At 40.6% G+C, this 27,322-nt stretch overlaps 1 protein-coding gene across 12 annotated transcripts in view; it reads left to right on the forward strand.

The window, feature by feature from the left end:
* KCNMA1 (potassium calcium-activated channel subfamily M alpha 1) overlaps positions 1-24,495 on the forward strand; it is a 751,659-nt gene extending 727,164 nt beyond the window's left edge. For 2 of the 12 annotated variants that reach the window (XM_057531252.1, XM_028168036.2), the window contains 3 exons: positions 7,685-7,879; positions 10,277-10,395; positions 12,299-14,966. In XM_057531252.1, coding sequence (XP_057387235.1) covers positions 7,685-7,879; positions 10,277-10,395; positions 12,299-12,548 — 564 coding nt within the window. In that variant the 3' untranslated portion in view covers positions 12,549-14,966. Of the gene's footprint in view, positions 1-7,684; positions 7,880-10,276; positions 10,396-12,109; positions 12,242-12,298; positions 14,967-15,112; positions 16,508-18,864; positions 19,185-21,879 lie in introns of those variants that run through there. The other 10 variants (XM_007166550.2, XM_057531254.1, XM_057531255.1 and 7 more) reach the window with 10 other exon arrangements.
* Positions 24,496-27,322: the final 2,827 nt, after the last annotated feature.

Raw genomic sequence — 27,322 nt, forward strand, 5'->3', positions numbered from 1 at the left:
AATAAATATATTTTCATAGTAGAAAATATATAAAATAAATAAAATTATAGGAAAAGATGAAAATCAGTCAGAATTCTATTACCAGGAATTAATCGCCAGGTAAAATTTGGGGGTACTAAATACATAATATTTTTATATAACTATAACATAATACTACATAATACTAAGTATTTAGTATTTATATAATACTAAATATTTTTACATAACTATATCTGTGGGGGTCTGTACTTTTAACATGAGTTTTAGATCATAGTGTTTTTTAGATCCTGCTTTTTGAATATATTAATGTTATGTCATGTAACATAACATGCTCTGAAAGCATAATATTAATATCTGTACAATGTAAGTCACATAAGTGTATCATTATTTAATCATTACCATATTGTTGAAAATAATTTTTTTCCAGATAACCAATTTCCCCTAAATCATTTGTTGAGTAAACATCCCTTCTCCATGGTGCATTATGCTTTCCTTATCATATTAAAAAATGAAACAGCAAACTTTTTTGTAAAGGGCCAGATGGTGAATATTTTAGGCTTTCGAGAGCCATACAGACTCTGTTGAAACTACTCAATTCTACCATTTTAGCACAAAAGCTGAAAGCATTTTAGTAAAGCATTTTAGTAAACAAGTGGGCATGTCTGGGTCTCAATAAAACTTTATTAAAGAAAAAAAAAAACAGGTGGCAGTAGGGATTTGGCCCAAGGCCCTGATTTTCAATCCATTCTGGTTGATCTTCTAATTTTTAATATTGCCTACAATGTTTAGTTATAAAATCTTTAATATTTATTATAATACCTCAGAGGACAATTTCATAAACTGTTTCCAGAGGAAATTTAGCATAATTTTATCAAGCTTAAAAACATATCAACTCACTAAACTCACTAAATATCCTCTTGCTATTTCATTAATTGATGCTTTATTATTTCATCCTTCTGTTTTTCTAAGATAAAAAAGAACAACAAAAAATTCTTTTAATACTTAGAATTATTTGCTGAAATGCTTTCATATTTAATAATAAAAGCATTTAAGGCTCTGAATTTGTCTCTGTAGCTTTGGCCTCAATCCATGACATTTTTATATGTCATTTTCAAATAATCTTTAATTTTTAATACTCTGTATTCTGAGTTTGATTTCCATCTTCACCCACAGTTATTTAGAATACTTCTAAAAAAAAACTTGGAAGTGTTGGGATATTTACTTTTGTACCTACTACTCTATTTATTTTTTAAATATAGACCATACAGCTTATACTTTATTATATATATTGAGATTTTATACTTTGGGCCATTGATCATACTTTGTAATTATTGTTTGGAAGCTATCTAAAATGTTACGAAGTTTAGCACAAATCTACTAAATGCCCTTATTACATCCTTCATTTCCTTATATTTTAGTCTCTTTGAGCTGTGAAAACAAGAGACACAATGATATTTCACATATCAATTTTACATATGACTCTCAGTCCATGTTTAATTTGCTATAATGGCTAATTAGTTTTGCTGTCCATATTTCAGTTATAATATTTTCTCCATAAATATGTTATATATTTATTGTAAATTTAAATTATGAACATAGAGTTAAGTCACTTAACGTAATATTTAAAATTTTTCCCTTTAAATATACTTTTCTTTGCCTGTTTTGTTTTGTTTTTTCCTCTTTATCTCTGAGACACCAGAGTTTGATTTTGGTTTTTGAACAAGTTTGAGAATCTTTGCCCTTTTAACAAATCATTTAGCTCATTTATGTTTAGTTATATAACCTACAATGCTAAAATTTTGCATTATGCTTTATGATTCTATAATTGTGTCTTTTATTATCTGTCTTTGGGTACATGGTCTATATTTTGTATGCTTCTTTTCTCTAGTGATGTGAAAATTATACATTCTATTTTTAACTCTAGTTAGTGATTACCAGGCACTCTGTAAATATACTTGAAACTGTATTTTCTTAGTATTATTATCTAGAAAAATGTAGTAGCTCTTGATTCCTCCCTCTATAAGATCAGGGAATTTACATGTCTTAACTTTCATCCTCTTTCTCCTACCTCATTTTTCTGACTTTTAAAAATAATTTAATATTACTGTTTTAATAGATAATTTTATGTCATATTTTTTCTTTCAATAATTACTTTTGACATTTGCCCTCAGTTTTATAGTAATATATCCTTTATTAACTTCCATGTTTTAATATATTTCACCAGTATGTTTAAACAAAATTTGCTCATTTTTTAATTTTTAAAAGTTTAAAAAGATCTTGAAGATGATTTTGTTTCCGAGTATTTTTTAAATGAAGTAAATCCATAAATGCTTAGGTACCTAGAGATAAAAAATATTTCTGTTGCTTTCGCAGATGATCAACAGTTTAGCTATGTGTAGAATTCTTGGAATAAATGTGTCCTTTCAAAACTCAATTGATATAGCTCTTTCCTAGATAAGTCTCTGGCTAACCTGATCTTGTACATTTTTTTTTTCCTTACAGCATTGTGTTAGGTCACTTTTTTCCTTTACTATTTTAAATTCAAATGTTCATCTAGTACAGGTCTAGGTGTTGGCTGCATTCACTCAGTGAACCATCTTCATCCTCATCTTCAGTTCATTCTTCAGCTCAGGACAGGCTGTATTCATTTGTTTCCTTGCTTGCTTGCTCATTTTTACCTGTTTGAATTTTGTTTACAACTTTCATTTGTGAACACTTGCTATTTATCAATTTGACCTCTGTTGTCTTTCCTCAACCAGCATTCTCATTAAAAAAAAAAAAGAAAGAAAGAAAGAAAGAGAAAGGAAGGAAGGAAATCTCTATACATTTCTCTATGTAGTTGTTCAGGTGATTTTCTTAGTTTTAATTCCACATTTTTGTGTGTGTGTATGTGTGATTTTCAGTTCTACAGCTTACTGCTTTTTTTATTGTGATAGGAACACTTAATATGAGATCTACCCATTTAGCACATTTTTCAGTATACAATACAGTATTTTTAATTACTGCTTCTTAACAGATAAAAATCTGGCCATTACAAGTTTAGTTACCTTTTAACTCTTTTTTAAAAACACCTTTATTGAGCTTCGTTAACATCATGCAATTCACCCATTTAAAGTGTACAAGTCAATGATTTCTACTATAATCGCAGATACGTACAGCCATCACCACAGTAGATTTTAGAACATTTTCATTGGCTCAAAAAGAAACTCCATATCCTTTAGCTATCCCCACTACCCCTCTGTCTCCTTCCCCCCAGCCCTAAGCAACATTAATCTACTGCCTATCTTTATAAATTTGCCTCTTCTGGACATTTTAGATAAGTGGAATCATATAATATGTAGTCTTTTGTGACTGGCTTCTTTTACTTAGCATAATGTTTGGAAGGTTCATCCATGTTGGAGCATGTATTAGTACTCCATACCTTTTTATGGCCTAATGATCATGCATGGATATAACACATTTTGTTTGTGCATTCATTACGTGATGGACATTTGGATTATTTCTACCTTTTAGCTATTATGAATAATGCTGCTATAAACATCCATGTACAAGTTTTCATATGGACATATTTTTTCATTTCTCTTGGGTATATACATAGGAGCAGAATTACTGGGTTATATGGTAACTTGTTTAACCATATGAGGAACTGCCAAACTGTTTCCCTAAGTGGCTGTATCATTTTATATTCCCACCAGCATTGTGTTAGGCTTCTAATTTCTCCACATCCTCACCAACTCTTGTTATGATCTTTCTTTTTTATTTTAGCCATCCTAGTGGGTGTGAAGAGGTATCTTATTGAGGTTTTGATTTGCATTTCCCTGATGACTAATGATGTTAAGGATCTTTTCATTTGTTTGTTTAACATTTGTATATATTTTTCAGAGAAATGTTTATTCAAGTATTTTGTCCACTTTTAAATTTGAGTCACTTTTCTTTATGTTCTTGTGTTGCAAGATTTTTTAATATATATTTGGATACTAGACCCTTATGGGATATACGGTTTGCAAATATTTTCTCTCACTCTGTAGGGTCTCTTTTCACTTTCTGGATAGTGTACTTTGTGCACAAACAATTCTCAATTTTGATGAAGTTTAATTTACATATATTTTTTCTTTTGTTGCCTATGCTTTGGGTGTCATATTTAAGAATCAGTTTTCAAATCAAAGTTCATAATGATTTACCTTTATGTTTTCTTCTAAGTGTTTTATAGTTTTACCTTTTATATTTAGGTCTTTGATCCATTTTGAATTAATTTTTGTATATGGTGTGAGGTAGGGGTCCAAATTTATTCTTCTGAATGTGGATACCCAGTTGTGGTAGCAACATTTGTTTAAGAGACTATATTCTTACTCTGTAGAATGGTCTTGGCACCTTTGTTGAAAATCAGTTGATACAAAGTGTATGAGTTTATTTCTGGACTCTCAATTTGATTCCCATAGTCTATGTCTATCCTTATGGCAATACCATACTCTCTTGATTATAGTAGCTTTGTAGTATATTTTAAAATCAGGAAGTGTGAGTCCTTCAACTTTGTTTTTCCTTTTCAGGATGGTGTGGTTATTTGGGTGTGCTTGCAATTTCACATGAATTTTAAAATCAGTTTTTCCATTTCTGTAAAAATGGTCTTTGGGGTTTTGATAGTGATTGCATTGAATCTGTAGATTGTTTGGGGGAGTATTGCCATCTTAAGAATGCTAAGTCTTCCAGTCCATGAAGTTGAGATGTCTTTCCCTTTATTTAGATTTTCTTTAATTTATTTCAACAATATTTTATAGTTTCCAGTGTACCAATCTTGAACCTCCTAAATTTATTCCTAAGTATTCCATTCTTTGTGAAACTATTATCATGAGAATTGTTTTAATTTAATTGTCTTTATTTCATTCTTATATTGTTCATTGCAAGTACATAGATACACAGATGATTTTTGTGTATTGTTTTTTGTATCCTGCAACCTTGCTGAACTCATTTATTACCTATAATATCATTTTAGTGGATCCTTTAGGATTTTCTATTTACAAGATCATGTCTTCTGTGGATAGAGATAGTTTTACATCTTCCTTTTTGATATGGATAACTTTATTTCTTTCTAGCTCTGGCTAAGACCTCTAGTGCTATGTTGAATAGAAGCAGTGAGAGTTGGCTTCCTGGTCTTGTTCTTGATCTAAAGAGAAGGCGTCCAGCCTTTCACCAATAAATCTGACGTTAGCTGTGGGTTTTTAATATATGCCCTTTATCAGGTTGAGGAAATTCCCTTTCACTCCTGGTTTGTTGAGTGTGTTTATCATGAAAAAACATTGGATTCTTTTTAACCATTTTTTATTACGTTCAGTTTAATTTCAATATCATACATTTAAAAATAATTGAATAAGTTGTATGAAGTCAGCTTTCTTACCATCTGATCTTTTACTTGTTATAGATACTCTATATTTTTTTTAAATTGATTTTGATTCTAAAACAAATGCTTCCTAAATTTTTCTTTTATGTCTTCCAGTAACTATTTAACCAATCAAAAGAATGCTTTTCCTTTATATCTTAAATGCTGTCGCTCCCTTTTAAAAAATATTTATATTGGCTCTTTCTTTCTCTCTGTACATCGGAGCAAGGAGAGGTCTGTTTTTCAGTGTACGAGGTCGTGAATGTTATGCCGTCCACATTTCGTGCCAGTGGACTCCTCCCTGGGTGTTGATCTAGAAGGGTAATTATAGCACAAAGGCCTTTGTCACAGTTCTGTGTCCAGCACTCCTTCATTTAATGTGCTGCAGAGCTGGGGTCTGGGGGTGGTCTTCTGCTTCTGATGATGGGCTGTTGGACTATAGGGAAGAGGATTTACCTCTGAAGACTTTGGGAAATGTTTTTACATGTGCCCTGAACCAGCCTCCACGAGAGTTCACCTGTGATGGCCAGTCCTGTGGAGGCTGTCATAGTCCAGGATGCAGTCCCCCTTGACCCTCACTGGGCCTTTGCTCAGTCTAAATGGGGTCTTGTCATGGAGGCAGCCTGAGAAGTGCAGATTCAAGGGTAAAATGAATGGCCTCGGTTTGCACCACCCCCCTCTCCCTGCCACCACCAACCCACCAAAAAAAGCCAGAAAAGATTTTTTAAAAGGGAAGATTGGGAATCGGTTGACCGGTCCTCTCCTCAACAAAGGCCTGAGTCTCTGATATCAGGCAGGAAAGTATTTCTCCGTGCTTCCTGTGCGTGAAGCACTTTTCTAAGTGCCTCGCACGTATTGGCTCTATAGTCCTTATAACCACTCTATTATATTTTACATGACACTGAGGCACAAAAATGAGAAATCACTTTCCAAAGTCACGCAGCTACTAAGTGGTGAGGTCAGCGTTAAACCTCCAGCCTGCCTCTCCCCCCTTAACCGCAACAGCAACATTTCCTCCCTTACTTGTTCTTGTTCTGCTTCTCTGCCCCAGGGCATATCTGAGCTCTGGTAGATGATACATTCTCCTTAGGGTCTGACTGGTTCTGACTCACACTCCTAGTTTCCTTTGCTATTGAAATTTTGTATCACTTTGGGTATTTTTGTGAGTACTTCAGTGAGGAAAGTGATTCCAGCCTGGCTGGCAGCTATCATCTTAACTCAGAAGTCCTCATGGAATTCTTTGCATATAAACTTGATCTTAATGACAGTGCTTATTTTACGGATGAGAAAATCAAAGCCCGGAGTGATTAGGCAACCTCCCCCAAGACATAGGACTAGTGATGGCCAAGCAGGAGAGAACTCATCCTTACCCCACTAGATTTTTGCCAGGTGAACTGTCCAAAAAACTGCTGCAGTTAAAATGCAGCTGTCTTGCCTAACCTGCTCCCAAAGGTCCATCCATCCTCAAAAGCCACAGGCAAACTTTGGCTTGATATTATTTAGCCTGTTTGATTTCTTCTTACACTGGAAAATGGAAAACAGACCCTTAACTGAGATTTTTCTCAAATTAGGCTGTGTGACAAATGTCTTTTTGAGCTTTTTTATTTGACATCCTATTAATTTTTTAAAGCTCCCATTGTCTTGTTCCTGACAGACCTGTTATGTTTCAGATGTGAGACAAATGTACACGTGTAGAGGGAAACTTCTTTAATAAGCTATATTCACCTCAGACCACTGAGGTTACGTGAAGGCAAAAACACCAGGGGATCCATCTTGTCATAAATTGATCTGGCATATTTAATTGACAGAGACTTCGGGTTTAGCCTGTTATCAAAGCATGTGATAAAACTGTTGAACGTGTGGCCTTAATGATGCTCTCGGCATCTCGTTCCAACCGAGAGAGAAGTTCTGCCATTGTTGGAAGAGGCAGCTTCCTGGCACGTGGGTTACAGGAGCTCAGAGGCCGTCCTGCCTGGGTCTGGCCGCTTTTTCTTATACACACCCAAGGTCCCTGAGCAAGCAGGAGAGGAAGCCATATTTACATCCCAATTAGCACCGGTTATGATAAACACCAACCATTTCGACGTTAGCCCTTAAATAAAAATCCCCTGAATCAGTTTTTAAAAGTCAGGCTCTCGTGGCAGAACCAAGTAGGAGAGAAAAGAATTGAATAATTGGAGGCTGCTGTCTTTTCACTTCCCACATAAAATTATTTGAAGAGACAGGCCAGAACTTTAAACAGGAGAGATCAAGGGAAGTTGTAATTTGAATGTCGGTTGTCATGACTTTAGGATGTTTGCTTAAAGGAACCCCCCCCCCTTCTCTTCCCAGACATACTTCAATGACAACATCCTCACCCTGATACGGACCCTGGTGACCGGAGGAGCCACGCCGGAGCTGGAGGCTCTGATTGCCGAGGAGAATGCGCTGCGCGGGGGCTACAGCACCCCCCAGACGCTGGCCAATAGGGACCGCTGCCGCGTGGCCCAGTTAGCACTGCTGGACGGGCCCTTTGCGGACCTGGGGGTGAGTTCAGGGGACAGAGGGCACCTGAGCTGGCCGTTCAGGGAATGGCGGGATCCAACTGTGTCAGACAGTGACAAGCCAGGTCTCTGCCTTTGCTACTTTCTACGGGAAAAGAGCTGTAAGAGGTGATGCTTATGGCTTACTGCGTAGCAGGCACTGGGCTTTACATGTATTCATTCATTTTAATCCCTATGGTGACCCTTTGACGTAGGTTCTCTTATCAGATGCTTTAAGGAAACGGGGGCTCAGAGAGACTGAGGACTGGCCCTGTACGGAATTTGCACTAGGGATCCTGGCTTCAGAGCCTGTGGGCTTACTGACTCCCCTCAGGTACCTTCTGCCACAGATGGGAGGCATCGGGGGAGGGGGGCGGGATCCAGATGCAGCCAAGGCTGGGAGCCTTTTCTACAGGTCTTAGCATGACTCAGGGCTACTTAACCCCAACTGCACATTAGTAGGTCTGCCAGAGCGCCTGAACCAGGCTGGTGTGTGCAACCCAAAGGGAGACATCGGTCGCCTCTCCAGCAGCGGGGGCATGGGGGAGAGTGAAGGGGTCCAGCCTCAGAATTAGGTGACCTCGGTCTGGAATTAGAGACATTAAAGAATCCACATGAGATGCTGTTGGTTTGGCCAGCGGGTCTACGTGCACATACTAAGCTATGGTGTTCTGAAAACCACCAGTGCTGGGGTCATGCCCAGAATCCTGGGGGCTGAGTACAGCCGTCAGTGGTTTTTAAAAGCTCCTCGTGGGCTGTTAATTCTGAGGCTGGACCCAGTCACCCTCCCCCATGCCCCCGCTGCTGCAGAGGGCCCCATGCCTCCCTTTGGGTTCCACACACCAGCCTGCTTCAAGCACTCTGGCAGAAGTATGCAGTCTCGACCCTTATTCCCAGCCCGACTCCATGGATGCATTCAAGGGCTGGAGCCGCCAGTCTTGGGAGCCAGTAAACCCACTGTACAAACAATAGTGCCACCCAGAGAGTCCAAATAGCGGAGAAGGAGCCAAGGAAAGGGTCACTTTCTCCATTTCTTCTGAAACCCTGATGCCAACTTGCACTGTATTTTAGTTTGGTTATGGGCAGGGATCTATGCTAGACTGGGCTTTTTTAAAAGGCCACCTCCATAGCTAGTGGCTCTTCTTATCATTATTTACTCATGGATACACTTTAAAAGAATAAAGATTTGAAATAATGATAAAATCTGGCTCCTTTTGTGTTCTCTAATGTGATGCCCATCTGAAAATTTCGGTAACAGGAAGGACAGATGCAGTCACTCTATTCCCAGTGAAGTCAGCCTTCGGTGCCCTTCCTATAATAATATCTACCTGAAGCCAAATGGCTGCAGGAAGCCAGCATCTCTGAGTGAATGAGTTTGCTTTCACGTTCCGCATCAGGCCCCAGACCCTTGGAAGGTGACTGTGAACTGATTAGAACTGTGAATCCCAGTTATCCAGCCTGCAGACCTCCAGCTCCTGGGGAAACACATTCCCTTCCACCCTTGCCATCTCTGAGGTCTGTAAATTGTGCTTTTCACACAGTCCTTCTCTGAAAGAGTCTGTCACCATAGTACCTGGTGGGGTCTTTTCTCCTGGCAGTGATTTTCATTATCACTCGAGCAGTTTTGACAACACGGTCAGATCACAGTGATTACAGCTGAGCTGGGGCTAAACATCATCACCATTTTGCAGAGCTGGTTTCTTCTCCTCAGCTGAACAGACATCTGAGACCTTCAAGCTTACACCATCACTTAAAATAAGGAGAGGCCCCATCTCCTTAGAGCTCTCATCGCTGCAGATGGAAAACTAGAGAGAACCAGAGGAAAACCCATTATTATCTGATCCCCCAAAATCACCGGTATTGAGGTGTAGGCTGTAAACCACACTAACTTCTTCAGCTACGGTTCCTTGGTACAGACCCTCCGACTCAGGAGACAGCGAAATGAGCTTTCATTAAAAAGCCGTTTTCGGGCTTCCCTGGTGGCGCAGTGGTTGAGAGTCTGCCTGCTAATGCAGGGGACGCGGGTTCGAGCCCTGGTCTGGGAGGATCCCACGTGCCGCGGAGCGGCTGGGCCCGTGAGCCACAATTGCTGAGCCTGCGCGTCTGGAGCCTGTGCCCCGCGACGGGAGGGGCCGCGATAGAGAAAGGCCCGCGCACCGCGATGAAGAGCGGTCCCCGCACCGCGATGAAGAGTGGCCCCCGCTTGCCGCAACTGGAGAAAGCCCTCGCACGAACCGAAGACCCAACACAGCCAAAAATAAATAAATAAATAAATAAATAAATAAGAAAAATCCTTTAAAAAAAAAAAAAAAAAAAAAAAAAAAAGCCGTTTTCTCCCCGGGGCCTCTCCTTTCAGGCAAATAAAAATGCTTTTTCTCTCTGTTCTTTTGTTGACTCCCAGGATGGTGGTTGTTATGGTGATCTGTTCTGCAAAGCTCTGAAAACATATAATATGCTTTGTTTTGGAATTTATCGGCTGAGAGATGCTCACCTCAGCACCCCCAGCCAATGCACAAAGAGGTGAGTATGCTTCCACTCTCCCACCCGCAAGGCAGAGACATAAATGCCCTCTCTTGTCCCCCACAATGAGGGCAAAGGTCTACATACACGCTCTCAACGTGCAAATTACTCCGCCCACATTAAATCCGTCACTGAGTTTGTTGGTTGTGGGAAGCTTTTTTCTTTAATTACTAATAGCAGATATAAAGACATTGTGGGAAAAATTCAAGTTTTATGGGATAGTTCCATCCATCACCTAATTACAGAAGTCTGAAGGCAAGCATGTCCTCCAAACTCCTGCTACTGGGATAATTCTGTTGGTACCTAATATAGAAATATTTCATATTGCTACTGTTTAAGGTAAATGTTTCCTTTGCTGTGTCTTAGACACCTATATATATATAATTTTTTTTATTGAAGTATAGTTGATTTGCAATGTTGTGTTAACTTCAGGTGTATAGCAAAGTGATTCAGTAATGTGTGTGTGTGTGTGTATGTGTGTGTATACATATATATGTGTTCTTTTTCATAGATACCTTATCTTTTTACTTAATGTATTTTTCAATTGACTTATTTTTACTTTTATATATGTATTTTAAAGAAAACTATATATTATTACCTGAAGCAGAAAAAAATAACATTTCATATATGCTAGCTATATTTCTCTAATATGCATTAAAGTACATTCACAGCAGCCTAAAATTAAAAGTACATCCTAGAATTGCCAAAATCAGTGTGTTCATGTAATATACCCCAGGAAACAATGCCGTAGAGATGAGTGTCTCTCAGACCTGCTTGCGTAGTAGAATCACTGCAGGTACTTTTTAAAAGTAGTCTGATGACTCTGACTTAACTGGTATGGAATGAAAATATGTAGTTTTAATGCCCAGAGATTACAGTTGAGCTGGAGTTGAGCATAATTGCTGTACACCAGTGGGTTCTCAAAGTTAGGTGAACATGAAAATCATCTGTAAAGCTTGTTAAAACACAAATTGCTGGACCCCATGCTCAGAGTGTCTGACTCAGTAGGTCTTGGGTGGGGTTGCTTAAGAATTTGCATTTTAACAGCAAAGACCTACTGTATAGCGCAGGGAACTATATTCAATACCTTGTAATAACCTATAATGGAAAAGAATCTGAAAAAGAACGTATAGAGAGAGAGAGAGAGAGAGAGAGAGAGAGAGCTGAATCGCTTTGCTGTACACCTGAAACTAACACAACATTGTAAATCAACTATACTTCAATTAAAGAAAAGAATTTGCATTTTTAGGAAGTTCCCAGATGATGCTGATATGTCTGGCCTGAGGACCACCATTTTGAAATCCCCTGCTAGAAATGAAACAAAGTGATTTTTAGTTATGTCTGGTGTTAGCCAGGGAAAAACGTGATCAAATTGAGGAGAACAGTTAAAGCCTGAGGGACACATAGGCAGGGAGGTGTTTTATATTCTTCCATTAAGTGAAATGCTCTACCAAGGTTGATTTTTAAAAGATAAAAAGGGAGAGAGGACTAAGATTTTGCTAGATCATGGTAAACAAAGATCCTGTGACATGTGTCTGAGATTGTGAGAACATTCTAGAATGAGAGATACAGTGCAGTCCTGGAAACCTCCTGCATGCACTCGGGCCACTCAGGATCAGAAGGGAACTTGATATTGTATTGAAAGGGGTACGTAGACCCCAGGAAGTACAGTTTGGTTCTCCCATGACTGGTGCTAATTCAGCATCTCTGCCAGGGCTCATGGCTGACTTCCTCTGTTGAGCTAAACAGAGGAAGAGTTTGTTCCACTTGGAAGATACTGTTTAAGACCTTGGACCAGCTGGAAGTCCATCTCCCAGATCCTCGGGTAGACCTGGTTTGGTTCAGAGGTGAAATCTCCACCGAATTATCCTCATTCTATGACCTCTTTGCTCTCCGCGTCCAGGTATGTCATCACCAACCCCCCGTACGAGTTTGAGCTCGTGCCGACGGACCTGATCTTCTGCTTAATGCAGTTTGACCACAACGCCGGCCAGTCCCGGGCCAGCCTCTCCCATTCCTCCCACTCGTCCCAGTCCTCCAGCAAGAAGAGCTCCTCCGTTCACTCCATCCCATCCACAGCAAACCGACAGAACCGGCCCAAGTCCCGGGAGTCCCGAGACAAACAGAAGTACGTGCAGGAAGAGCGGCTCTGATATGTGTATCCACTGCCTCCGTGTGTGAAACTGTATCTGCCACTCATTTTCCCAGTGGGTGTTTCCAACAGTAACTTTCCCCGTTTTCCCCTGTAGTCCCCCCCACCTTTTCTTTACACATATTTGCATATGTATGATAGTGTGCATGTGGTTGTCATTTTTATTCCACCACCATAAAACCCTTGAGCACAACAGCAAATAAGCAGACGGACCAAAAGTTATTTATGATTCTAGGGGAAAAATAACCCTAAGGCATGCTCCAGACATAAATAGCTCACTGCAGGAATGAGTTCACAGATAAGAAGGGAGCGTTTGTGATCCACCTCAGTTATGCAAAGCAAGTTTAGTTAATGTAGAAGAAAAGTTTATTCTGATGTATAAGGATTATCAGGGTGCTTTGGGTTTTCTTTTTGTTGTTGTTGTTTTTCTTTCTCTCTTTTTTTTTGTTTTATATACACACAATAATATATACACACATGTTTATTTGAAACAAGCAACCAAAACATATTGGTTTTTTCCACTCTCTGGGCCGAAGTATCACGAAGCATTTGAAAGGCTTTTGCCATTTATATAGATAATGATGAAGCACCTGCTTGTTAGAACATTGGAGATTTTTTTAGTTACTCACCAAGGCCTTTTGTCCCAGAGCTAGCTTCCTTTGGGAGTTCATATGAACATTTCTTTCCTTACTGTGGGGGAAAGAATAGTTCCCTTCGTGGAAGTATCAAATGCTAGTCATTTAATTGAAGTGAAAAGAGGTTTGATTGCATATTAAATTGTTATTCTGTCTCCTTATGCTGCCATATGAATAGCTATTTTTTTTCTCTCACTTTTGACATTTGGGATGAAAAGCCATATGTATCATAAATATCAGATGTAAGTCATTAAAAACTGCCTTCCTGGGACTTTTACATCTTTTAAAAGGTGAATTACTTACCTTATGTACAGAATAAATAATGCTCAGGAAAGAGCAAGTATTTTTCCACGCATTCTCAGGGGACCTTTTTACTCCCCTTTGTTTGATTAGTTAGGGCCCCAATGCCAGGGAGGAGCAAGGGCTGGGGCCGCGGTAGAGAGAGGAAGATAAACCCAGCGGCAGATCATGTTTTTCTAGGAGCCGACACGCTAAATAAATCAGAATGTAGGAGGATCAAGCCACAGTTGACTCAACAAAGACAAAAGCCAGCTACTACCTTCAACTGTTGGCACAGCTGCCTGATGCTGGCTCTCCCAAAGCAGAAAGCTGGTGGGAAAAATTCCTCATCGTCAATTTCTTTAACGTAGCCAATCCACTTAGGCAGGTGAATGACAGTCATAGAGAATGACCCCCTTGTCATTACCAGATGGGAGAGAAGAAAAAGAGTGCAACAGTGAGCCAAATACATTTTGGTATAATTATTTTTTCTTTCATTTTCTTTCTTTCTTTTTTTAAAGTTAGTAAGCATGAGGGAAAAGGTAGAAAAATAACCCTTTTTTCAATATACAGTTGTCAGATATTTTATGCATGCAAATCATGCTTTAGGCAGTACAGTCGTTCTTAAAAATCGGCCAACTCCACCATGACCAAATTCTTGTATGGATGGACTAGCCCTGGGCTGCTATATACGTATTTGAAATGTTTACTTGAAAACAAATTCCATCAAACAGCATAGGGTGGAGGGGAGGAGAAAAATGTCACAGCTGTAACCATCTCTAAAAAGGTGTTTTTATGGTGAATGTTTTGGGTTTAGATTTTGGATCCCCTGTCCCCCCAAGCATGATAGTTTTGGAGATTTGCTTGCTGTGTGAATTGACAAGCACTTTTACTGTCAAAATGGTGAGGCTCAGTCAGAACGTTCGTCCCCACACCCAAGACGGAGCAGTGCAGTGTTGCAGTCAGTACTGGGGTGGGGAATCATTGTATCCATGTATATTAAAAAGCCCTATGAGTGGAAGACTTTTTTCAAATTATTTTTGTCCCTATATATATTGATTTATATATTACATATAACTGTCTTTTTATGTATAACTATATATATATATATATACACATATATACAGATGTATGTGTGTGTGTATATATATATAAACACGTACACACACACACACACACACACACATATCCCCTAGTTTTGGATCATGAAGAGCTCTTCATACGTTCTTTGCAAAGGAGGTTATAAAGTTATGCCCTCAGAACATTTATAACTATAAGAATGTGCCAGTTAAAGTGCTCAACAGGAAATATGACAGTTTAAAAGCATTGTAAAACTCACATAGCTTACTTCTCTCTCTAAAGTGCAACAAGGATGAATAGAATGGGCCAAGGTATGACAATTAATGGTTCTGCATGACCTAGCCACTGCTGGGGGTTTTCTTCTATAACGTTGTCCTTGTGAAAACTTTTGTGAAATTAAAAAAAAAAAAAGGAGTTACAAATTTTATTCTGTTATTGGTTTGTTTATTTTTATTTCTATTGTTCTGTTTGTGGTTTTATTTATTTATTTTGCTTTTTTTTTTTTCCTCCCCATCTTCCCGCCTCTTCCCTTCCTTCTTCTCCACCTTCCTCCACTTTCTAAATTGCTCAGCGCAATGAGGCTGTCCTGCTGCTACCGCTAGACCCCTTAGAGTTTGTTTTGGTGTTCCTGGGTTTGGGGTTGGGTAATCTGGGGGAAACTTCTCTCCATCTGGCTTGCCTTTCAATCTGCACGTGGCCTCCCCGCCCACCTTGGTACCTTGCTCCAAGTCCAAAAGCATTTTCCCATCAAGAAACCCAGCTTCCTCCACTTCCCCCCATTACCACCACCCCAACCCAGTCCCCCATCAGTCTGTCCACATTTCTGTGTTTATCTTGGCAAGACCGACTAAATCAAGTGATGATGCCAGGTGATAAGCTTTTCTGGAAAACATTTGCAGCTATTCCACTTGGCAAACTTGCTTCTTGGTGAACAGTTTACCCCTTTCGATTTAAACCAGGAGGGTTATTAATGGTAAAAAGCATTGGTCTCCTTGCAGTTGGATCAGTATGACCCCCAAATTAAAGCTGTTCAGCTGGATGTATCAACTCAGTAGCCCACACCCAGTCATCTGGGGGTTGATGATTCAGTCTCTATATTACCTGGGTCTCTTCTCCCACCTGCCTTTCAGACATTTGTGAAATCCCAACCAGAGATTGGGCAGATAGAGAGAAGTAAATCCAAAATGTGTTTTTTATACAATCTGTTAGCAGCTCTGATGAGAGGACCTTGTGATGGGAATGGAGTGGGAACAGACTGTGACTTGTGATGAAATTTTGGGATTTTCCCTGGACTTCAGGCGTACAGTTGAGAGTTGATTGTACTTGGCTAATGATATATTCAGTGATGAAAAAGGTATCATTATTACTTCTATTTTTTATGAGCCCAAACTACTATATTGTTCTTTCCTCAATTGAATGAAGAATCTCTTCCATGGGTTTTCATGTGACCCCAAACTTCTCATCCTTCTTTCAGGTTCTCTTAGGAAGGAGGCATACAAGGTTTTCATATGATGTCTCTCCTCTTCCCCCTTTCCACCCAAAAATTAAACAAGTAGGTCAGGGTGGAAAGCAAAAGAGTTTTTGAAGAGAAAGGATGTGCACTTAAAGAGAACAATAGCTAGAAACTCAATTATCTGCACCATTCTAAAAGAGAAGCAATTTGTAAGCCATTCAGTTCAATTTGTTTTAGGCTTTGAAAGGGGTGAACCTTAAGTAAGTGGATAGACCAGGAGGCACAGTGAAACCCTCTCAGCCTCAACACTCAGGTGATCATGAAATCAACATCCCTAATATCTGCTACCCAGGGTCCTTCCTGAAGCCAGTTCAAACGGATAAAGAGAAACTTGGACCCTTATAGTTAGATTTCTACCATTATTGGGAGAGGTTTCAAATTCTATTATGAATATTACAGGTTATGACCCAGAACCTTACTCTCAATAGGTGCTCAATAAATATTTTTGAAATAAATTGACCTTAAAAATTCTTATACCTTTCATCATTTGATAAGTAATCTTCACCTCCTTGGCTTAGCCAATTTCAAGGAATGCCTGTAGATGGTTCACAGTGCTGTCATGTTGTTGGCACTTTCTCAAGCTGAGTACACAGCTTCCGAGAAAGGGAAACACTCCCGTAAGTTCAGTGAGTGGAGAGACTGACTCTGCCTCCCGCCAGCATCCTCAAGATCCCAGATGACCAGAGGAACCTTTTGACGGGCTCTTCTTCAGCATGGGAAAAGCCGAAAGGTGTCTGCATCCCAATAGAGACAATTAAATCAACCTGCCAGGTTCCTATAGCAACAGGCTCCTGAAGGAGAAAGAAGAGAGCGCAGAAACTTCAGGGCCTGCGGAAATCAAGACAGGGTAAAAAAATCAATGTCTCCATCAGCTTCTTTCAGCCCATCCCTGCTTTGTCATAAGATGATGAAGTAGCTGTGGGCACCTGTCACTAACTCGGTAGACTATCTCCCACCAGGAGATTGTACATCCATCACATAGGGAGGTGAGAGGGATCATGCCCTACCGCCTGAAAGGGAGGAGTGAAAAGTCCACCCTTGGGGTGTCAGCTGGATCAAGCCACAGAAGAGGGCCAGGAGGGAGCAGTTGTTCTGCCTAGGGAATGGCAGCATCCGCCTTACAGTTAAAAGGGGCAAATAGAGTCATACTGGACAATTGCAAAGGAGCGAGACAGTTTTCATAAGTAAAAACTGCTCTGGTTCTGGTGCAATTTTCATTTCTGTGAAATAACCATACTTTGCCCATGGAGAGGAAAGGAGGCAGTATGTGTGGGTGGGGTCCTCTGGCGCCTTGGGGTCTGCTAGGCAGGGGGCGGGGGAAGGCCAGACTAGCTCTCAGAAGTGTGAGATGTGAAACCACACAGCGTTACCTTTGAAGGCTTGAGCTCCTTGTTAGCTCTTACTGCTCTCAACTGTTATCTCTATCCAAATGGAATCTTTCCCTTTCAAGCCCTTTCTCTCTGAACTTCAGCTTGTGGTACAGCGAGAAAAGGCCCAATTATTCCAAGTACCTTTGCTGTATCATCATCTCCCCTTTCATGCTCCCTTCTCTGGAGAGTAGTTAAGTGAAAAGGCCAAATCCCGCAGCACTGACAACCCACAGAGCCAGCAAAGAGACTGTTTTCACAGTGCAGCCTGTTGCTGTGCTTCTGGGTCCCCAGGCAGTTATGTCAGCCCAGGTCTCAAGCCCTTCCCTGCCGTAGCCTACTCCCTTGGGATTCCTCATGGCTGGACGAAGTCCTGACCCTTGTTCTAGACCCTTGAATGTCAGTGATGAAAGTAGCAATGAAAGACTCAGATGGCTTGCAGGTGGGGTAGGGCCCCTGTGAAGTTGAAAGCCAATATTTCAGACACAAGTACCACTGAAGGGTGTCACTCCTGCCTCTCCTCCCCTTCCCAAGGAGGGCCTACCCAACCAAATCCTTCTCCATCATCTCTGCTGCCAAAATCCCCTTTCTTCTGGCCAGCACCCAAGTTTATACACCTCAGTTCTCCACCCTAGTTTATCTGCAATCACACCAAAAGGTATCACCTATCCTTATGTCGTCCTTTAGCACAGAGAGTACTCATATCCATGCTGACCTTATACTAAAAATTAACAAACGCCAAGTGCTTACCATGGGCTAGACACTCTTCCAAGCACTTTATGTATATTAACTCATTCAATTCTCGAGATAACCTCAGATGTAGATGCTGTTAGTATTTCCATTTGAAAGATACAGGATCCAAGGGACAGGTTTATTCAAAGTCACCCAACCAGGAAGTGCCAGAGAGGTATTTAAAACTAAAGTCCATGAACTTTATGCTATAATGCCCCCTAATATTACTAATAATACTGACAGTCTTAACAGTTCACATTGACTTACCATGTATGTGGATAAGTGCTTCATGGACACTAGCCCCTTTCATCCAAACAACACCATTAGGAAGGTCCATTAGCCCCATTTTACAGATGAGAAACTGAAGTTAAGATAAATTATGTAACAACCCACTCGGAGCTACACAACTAGTACATGAGAGAACCAGATCCCCTTGACCTTAACCTACTGCTCTATGCCATCTCCTTGGTTGCAGTGGATGGCTCATGGCATGGCTGGCCTTGATAGGTGACACCTCCCAGTGGCAGTGTCACATCTCTCTGCAGTTATTTTCCGGGTTTGATCTTGTTCTACCAGATCACTTGCCACAGACTGTTGAATGCCACTCCTTCCCTGACTTCAGGCACTTCCCACAGTCTATTCACACTGATGACATCATGCATCACATCTTCAAGAAGCTTATTAACAAATGGATTTCTTTTTCTTTGGCAGGGAGGAGGCCCTCAAAACCAGATCCGTTGCCCTTCTCATCCTAGGGATGAAAATAAAGCCCCCCAGAAATCTTTTTGGCTCGTGGGATGAGGCAGGGAGAGGAGACCAGCTCAGGGATTTGGATCGACCCTGGACCACTTCAGCACTCACGTGAATTCCTTCCCTGAGTACTCTTCCTTAAGGCCAATCTTGTAGGCACCCAGTGGTGCAGCTCCTTTGGAAGGCAAAATTCGATAAACCAAAGTGTCATTGTCATAGCAAAGCTCTCTCCATTGGAGCAGAATGACCGGCAGTCTTAAAGTGTGGTTCCTCTCAAGCCCTTTGGGAGAAACACCTTTGTCCCCAGACATTTAAGTAAAATGCTCAGAGCACTCATCTATTTCCATTTCTTCAACATCATATCTAACCGAGTCTCCAACAGAACAGCTGTTTACATCTTACGAGGCACCCGAATTAAAAAGCCTGTTTCTCAGGCATAACGAAAACCTCAGCCCGTCACCAGGATACACTTTAACACAACTTCTTTTTGTGTTGAAGCTGAATGGCCAAAACACAGGGAGAACTCTGCTTAGATTATATTTATGGCAAGAAATGTAAAAGGAAAGAGAAAGAAGCTTAAATGGGGAAATAATGCTCTCTTTCTTACAGACAGCAGGAGGAAATTGATATTCTCTCTGCCGTGAAAGGTCAAAATGCCAACTTTGAATTGAACTGTAAAGACTAAATTCTGAACAATTATTCTCTGCAGCAGTTGTAAAAATTTCAGCAAATTGCAGCTGTCTTAGGTCTTTCACCCAGAAGGCCTACTCATTTCCATCAGTAGAGTTCACTCTCCCTTCCAACCTGGCATGTCCAACCTAGCACTAAATCCCTTTGCAAAATCTGTCCACAGAAGGGCGCGGCCAAAATCAAGGGCAGCTCAGGCAAACAGCACAGACACTGGGTTCAGCTCTTCTGAAAATCATTTTATACATAAACCATTGGAAAAAGTCATAGTTTGAAATTGTTTCAGCGGCCTGGCAATGCTTTTACAACATGATAACCATCATACTTTACTCCTCTCTGAAAGGTTAGTTTAATCGTAGATCACAAAAAAATTGGTTTCCACAAATGCATTATGGTTCATCTGTGTCACACTTGAACTAAATGCTTTTTTAAATGGAGCTGAAATTATTTTGATGTGTACACAGTCCCAGATTTCTATACAACCTTTTTTAACCAGCCCATCAGGAACCTTGCCTGTAAAGCCTCATTAATAATTCAGATGTGCTGATGACTTTAAAAGATCTATGGAATTGAAGCTTAGAAAAAAAAAAAGCTCTGCTTGACAAAAAGATAAATGAATGTAGAAAGAAGCTGTAGGAGTCTGGCAAGCTGTAGATCATCTCAGAACAGATTGTAACTTTATCATTCTGTCAGGGGGAATAATTTAAAGCACTTAATCAGTTAGCTTCACTGTGAGGATGTAGCATTATGAATTCCTATCGTCCAATCTGTTCAAATCAAAGTGAACTTAATTATAATAGGTGAGAGAGCCAGTGCAGTGAAGGAGAGAGAGGGGTGGAGAATGATCCAAGAGGCAGGAAGTTTCCTGGGGGGCGTAAACCAAGCTGCTGAACAAAGGTTAGTGAGTGAGCTTTCACCAAGGCTCATCCTGGCTCCAGCTCGGTGTCTACAATGGGGGCTCAGGGCACTGGACACAGCAAGAGGAAGCATGGTCCAATGAGAGACAAGGAGAGTGGTCATGAGCTGACCATACGTACCGGATCTATAAATCATTAGCCATGCAGGGACACACACACACACACACACACACACACACACACACACAGTCCTCTATCATGATCAAGCCAGGTGAGCAATTTTGTTAACGTATTCATCCAGGACCACTGACAAGGCAGTTATGAATTGTTCTGATAGGCAGAAAAGAAGGCCGGAGAGGCCATTGTCTCTATAGCAGTGGGTGTGCTTGAAAGCTTTTTCCCTTTTTCTTTACTTTTCCTAAGCTACTAAAATGAGGCATATGATTCTCAAGTTTGAATGCACTATTTGCCCCAGTCCCTTTGTATCTGTACACATGGCTGATTTCCCAGAAAATTCCAATCGTAGAAAGAGGCGGGGATGAGGGCTGAGTCTTATGAAATAGCACTAAACTGCCAGGAGGATGCTAGGCCATTTTCATCCTCACCCCAGCCTCTGAATGCCCTGACTCAGCATTCTCTTTCAGCCATCTCTGGATTTAGGGTGGAAATGAAATGCCAAGACTTCGTCAAGCTCCCTTGTTGACAGCTTGGGTGATTATAGTCGGTTAAGACAGTGCCACTAGGAATTCTTTTCATAACTTTATAGCAACATAGAGTTTTCTTTCTTGAAATTAAAGCCATCTCAAAAGCCTCTGAAAACATTGGTTGCTATTCTGATTTTTCACCCTCATTGACCAGCAAAAATCTGTGGGCTTACTTTAAGATCCCCAAAACTGGCTGCAGAAGAAACAAAAGAGTGGTATGATTGAGATATACCTTTAAGTATGCTTGTACAAGCAAAGAAGGAGATCCTGCGTAAGATTCTAGATCACTCAGCCTGCGGAAGGGACAATGTCCCTCAGTTTCCACTGAAATCAATGGATGCACAAATCTTTCTTTAGGTGCAATGCCCATACCTAATATTTGTTATATTCGCCATCTCCTCGCCACCAAAGCTTTTTAGGCCAAGAAAGGAACCCCAGAGAACACTGCCAGAGTTAGTCTTCCAACCCCTCTTTATTCTCTGAAGTCCACCCCTGGTGCCTCCAGGTCCCAGTAGCCCACTGGTTCATCACTTGCTACGGGCAGCTGAGGTATGTTTCAGGTTCCGGGGTTCTCCCTACACTGCGCTGTCTCTCTTACCAATTACTCACTGTCAGCTTCTCTCGATTACCTTTTTTGCATTTTTCAATGAACTTTCCAAAGTCTTTGCCCTAGGACTAATTAAGCTTCTCATTTCTCCTTCTTGTTCTCTATCCGTTTTGCCCTTTAGCAGAAAAGAAATGGTTTACAGATGAACCGGATAATGCCTATCCGAGAAACATTCAAATCAAGCCCATGAGTACCCACATGGCTAACCAGATCAACCAATATAAATCCACAAGCAGCTTGATTCCACCAATCAGAGAAGTTGAAGATGAATGTTGACTCCCAGGAGACCAGAACTATTTTTTTAAAGCCTGACAAACTTCATAAATGGTGACGTGACTTTTCTTCCTCTTACATGCTGAATCACTGGTGGAAACGTTAGGATAAGCAAGAATTGCAAGAAAAATAAAGTAGACAGATCTTTCTCTTTGCCTTGAATATTGCTTCCATGTATTTTGGAAAAGAAAATGATTTCATTTATAAATGAACATACTAAAATAGTCATGTATAGCCTCTAGCATTTTAAATTATTTTTATTTATTAGAAGGAAAATATATTTTTTCTTTTTTTTCCATTGTCATATATATTCCCTATAGCTAACAATGCAAACTCAAAAGGAATGTGGCCAGACTCCTTATGCACATTTCTCTTCTTTCTCTCTTTTTCTTTGAGGAGAATGATGGTCACCACCACAGTTAATTATAATTAAGGGAAATGGATTATTAAGACAACTTTAAAATGGTCCAATAATATAAACATGTATTTTAGTAAATTTAAAAAAGAAGACAAAAGAGGGCAGGTGAATTTCCTAGATGGGTATGTATTTTGGCTGTACTGACACCAGCTCTTAATAAATGGAAAGTTACTTATTTTCGAAAGTCATATTTTTGTAGTTTTAGTTTTCATCCTGTATTTCTCATCCTTTTGTTCATATATTTAAAGGGAAGACCTTCTTGCAGCTTTTCTACAAATGCCAGATCGGGTTTACCCTGCCAACTAACAATACCAGGAGGGTTGTGAGCATGCCTGGGACGTGGAAGTTGAGGACCAGATGCACAGAAGACATTTCTCTGTTTGTTGTTGTAATGGTGGGGACTCCTTCCTACATGCTGTTATGCTTCTCATTTCGTATCTCCAAACCAACCAAGCAGTAATTGCAACTTTGGAAAGGTCTGGTGGACTCCCCATTCCCCAAGTCCAGGGCTTTTAGCCTGAAAGTTTGTAAACACCAATGAATAGTTTTACCTAACCACAGGATATGATAACACATTCATGCTATTCACTGAGTTTTTGTGTAAAAGCCAGAAAAGTTCCATGATCGAGGAGATGACTTTTGCCCAGATCTAAATTTTGCAGGCTTTCCTTTAGTTGCTGGGACAAAACACACAAACTTGTTACAGCAACCTAAAAAATAATAACAACAAAAGGACAGCATTGAATGCACTTAATACAGACTGTTAGAAAAAGCCTTTGAAAATTACCAGCAATGAAATCTAATGTATCAGCCACTTCAAACTGTGGTCAAAAAGATTTTTCTAACCATCAGACACAATTCCGATGTCTCCGAGCTCTGCTGTTGCTTGCATGCTCAGTGTAATGGCGTCCCAGCAATTGTTCCATTCCAAATGATTTTCAACTTCAAAATGATCAATCTTTGATAGAAACATCAGGATCTCTCTGGAGCAGCATGGATGTGATAGTGATTTTTATTTTCTTAAAAATGTAAACTGTGGACACTTGAAGAAACCAAACTAACCAAAATATCCCCCAAAGTCCCATGCTATCTATTCCATTAGGCCATGACCCCGTGGTACGTAGTATGTTACAGCAAATCAGATCAGAGCCAAGCAATGAAATCATCATGAAAATATAGGTCCACTAAGTAGTACTCCAATTACCAACATAGGCAAAATGAGCTTCCACCTCTGTCCCGTCCCTGCAGAGCCAATGTAGTTGTGTTTCCACCTTGTAGGCGTCGTCCTAAAGTGACTTGTCAGACTGTGGTTACCCTGTCGTCACATTTTTGTAGAATTAGTTCTATAAAAGTATCGTGAATATAATGTATGTCCAACTGGATTGTTGAAAAATTACTTATAATCAATCACTAGTCTACTCAGCAGACTAAAATGACGTCAGCATTCTCTTCAGGCTTATAAACATTTCTTGGTTTCCAACAGAAGTAAAATGGGTTTGTGGGGCGAAACCCTTGCTGAGAGTTGACAACTTTCCTGAAAGCTAGGCCTTCTTCTACATAACGATTTTGTATTGGGTTCACCTTAGTACATTCTTAGTACATCAATCCACGCTCTTCTTTCCTTCATGAACCCTAGTGGGTTCCTGATAACTTGATAACCATTTCTGAATTTGTCTTAACTATTTGGTCTCCTCTGGCAGGCACTGGTGGCCACCACCTAAATGCTCTTCCATTAGAGGAAGTTAGGCCACGGTGTCCCATGCCTGCTGCCCTCTCTTCCCCATCTCTCCAAACCAATGCACACTGGAAACAGAAGTACAAACTCCATGCCCTTTATGGCTAGAGATTTGAATCTAAACTTTTTTTTTTTTTAAACCAAAATGGCTAAGATAGTTTCCTGGAGCAAGGGCTCCCCTCCAAACACCAATTGGCAGGAATCCATTTTCTTCTAAGGTAGAGCAAGGTTGTGCTGTTTTGCCTTTGTAATAATGAATTGTTTGGGGCCGGAAAATGAAATAAGGTGCTTTATTTTTTTTTTTTTTTATGTTTGATATTTAAGAGATTATTAGTGATTTTTTTTTTTTAATTTTATAGCTACTTTATTTATTTATTTATTTATTTTTGGCTGTGTTGGGTCTTCGGTTCGTGCGAGGGCTTTCTCTAGTTGCGGCAAGTGGGGGCCACTCTTCATCGCGGTGCGGGGACCGCTCTTCATCGCGGTGCGCGGGCCTTTCACTATCGCGGCCCCTCCCGTTGCGGGGCACAGGCTCCAGACGCGCAGGCTCAGTAGTTGTGGCTCACGGGCCCAACTGCTCCGTGGCATGTGGGATCTTCCCAGACCAGGGCTCGAACCCGTGTCCCCTGCATTAGCAGGCAGATTCTCAACCACTGCACCACCAGGGAAGCCCATAAGGCGCTTTTTTAAAGGGAGTATACAAAACGACGGGCTGGCGGCTCCTTTGGCAAAAACTGGTACCCAGTAGACGGAAAGTGAAATGGAAACAGAAACGAGATCGTAAGATCACTGAAGGGCTTGAAGGAATGCCAGAGCTTCCTGATTTGTTTCTATTTGTTGAGCCTTCTGGCCCTGAGGGAATCCTCACCTCACCACGCTCTGACAGACCTATCTTCCTGGCTACATTCAGCACAGACCAAGGATGGCCATCATGGGTAGAATCCATGTTATAAGGCTCTGAGGTCCCACCCCAGTTTAGGATTCCAGAAAAGCCATTTTCCCAAATTAGTAACTCAAGTGCTTTGGGAATCAAACTCACCAAGAGGCTATTTTAAAAGCAGAAAGCACCTACTGATAAAAGCATCGTCACCATCATCATCTTCCTCATTAAGAAAACTTTTGCTTTCATCTGAGCAATTTTATATTTTAAAATAGCCCCTTGAACCAAGATAAAACACCTTCAATAAAAGTGGTTGTGACTAAGTCACGTTGGGGAACACCCAGAAGCTCTTTCCTTCCAAAGCTTGGGGCATCTTATAATGTACTTTGTATAAAATTTAATTGAGGACTTTAAATAAACAGGGAATTAGAACTGTTTGGTTAGGATTAGAAAGGGAGAAAGTGAGAAGGCATAAGAACATTGGGGATATTTTCATGTTGAAAAGCGAAGAGTCCAAGTTTCCTACTTATGGTTGAATATGAGGGTTCACAAGCTACATCTGCAAATAGCTAGCTATGCACTTCGAAAATGTTCTTTCAACTCTCTGAGTCTCAGTGACCTCATTTGTAAATGAAAGTGATTCATCTAGATGACTCTAAGGTCCCTTTCAGATCTGAGAGGATGTGCTATGAGTTAAAAGGGGGGGGGGGGAGCATGGGAACAAGCCAAGTCCCTGGAGACAGTCTTGTCCTGAACTAGAATAATGGTCCTTCTTGCTGCACCACCCAAGCAGTCCTCCTGAGGGTAGTGCCTTTTCTGCTCTGGACACGTAGCAGTTATGTTCATTCCTCTGCTTTACATTTGGGAGTCTCCTTAGGTTCAAAACGCAAATTGCAAAATCCAAACTCACCTGAATCATGTTGATCCGATCTTTCTGTGTGTTCCTAGGGTTTTCTTCTCAATCTCATCCTGGCCTGCCTTTTTAATTGGCTCAAGGCTCAATTTCCATCAATCCCTTCATTTCTAACCCATATCTCCAATCTCCAATATGTAGTTAGAGACTCAAAACCCCCAGATTTCTGCAGTTTTCCTCATTTTTATTTCCGCATGTGGATCTGGGCACTAGGAAGGTACCAGTCTTACTTCTCACTTCATTTCCCGTCCTCTGTTTATTTGATTTTTTTCCTTTCATTAGTACACCAACTATTTCTTTGCTACTTACATTCATAAGTCTAATTTTCATCTACCATTTTTCTTTGTCAAAGAGAATCTCAGTTTAAAAACAAGGAAGGAAGAGAGGTAGAAAGGGAGAGAGAGAAAAAAAATCAAACCAATTGTGACGTGAGTCACCTTACTTATAGGCGACTAAACACATCATTCAAATTGGACATGGAATTCCAGTGCAGAATCCGTCCATTTACTATGGGGAGCAGAGGGAAAGTAAGATGAGACTTCAGAGAAGGGGCTAGAGAGTAAATTGTCTTAAGGGCCAAGTTAAGAGGTTGAGGCTTGCTCTAGAAACTCATGGAAAGCCACTAAATGTTTTAAACAAAGAGTGACAAACACCAATATCTGTGCATTTTTTAGGTTGTATATTTTGCGAAGTCAGTTCTTCCTGGAAGTCATCAAGAGCAGATATGCAGAGTTGAACATTTTCTCAGCAGCATGGAGTTCTCAGGGGTGCAAACTCCAAGTCCACAGCTCAGCACATGAAGTCCTACCTTCTTCAAATAAATGTTATAGATCCTACTACTTGTAGAAGGTCAAATGGCAGGGTAGGGGCTGGTTTGGGGGCTGGTTTGAGGGCTGGCTCTTGGGGTCATTGGCTGTAGTTCTGGAAAAGGTTCTTTGTGAAAGGAACAGTTAATTGGGACCTCAATAGAGGAACCCTGTGGAGGAATAGGAAAGAATGCGGGCAGCTGAGAACTGTTGTGTTAATTAGTTCAAAGTGGAAGAAGCTGAGCACGATCTATAAAGGCAGGCTTTTCAGGCAAAAGGCATGGGGAAAGTGGAGCTGAGAGGAGGGCTACGGAAGGTCCTGTGGATTTGGACGTCAGAACCACAGAGGTATGTACACAGTGGAGTGTATGGCTGGGTTCTCTGAAGGAGGAAGTGTAGGTGTGGAAGGTTTTTTGAAGGCAGGAAAACATGGGGGCTACAACCATATTTTTTTAAGGGCTAAAAGGAGCAAAATAAGTAGGTACTCCTTGGAAAAGGAGACCTAGGGTACTCCAGAATCAGAAAAATGGGAAACCAGA

Source organism: Balaenoptera acutorostrata, chromosome 16 (genome assembly GCF_949987535.1).
Source record: "Balaenoptera acutorostrata chromosome 16, mBalAcu1.1, whole genome shotgun sequence".
Classification (NCBI taxonomy): domain Eukaryota; kingdom Metazoa; phylum Chordata; class Mammalia; order Artiodactyla; family Balaenopteridae; genus Balaenoptera; species Balaenoptera acutorostrata.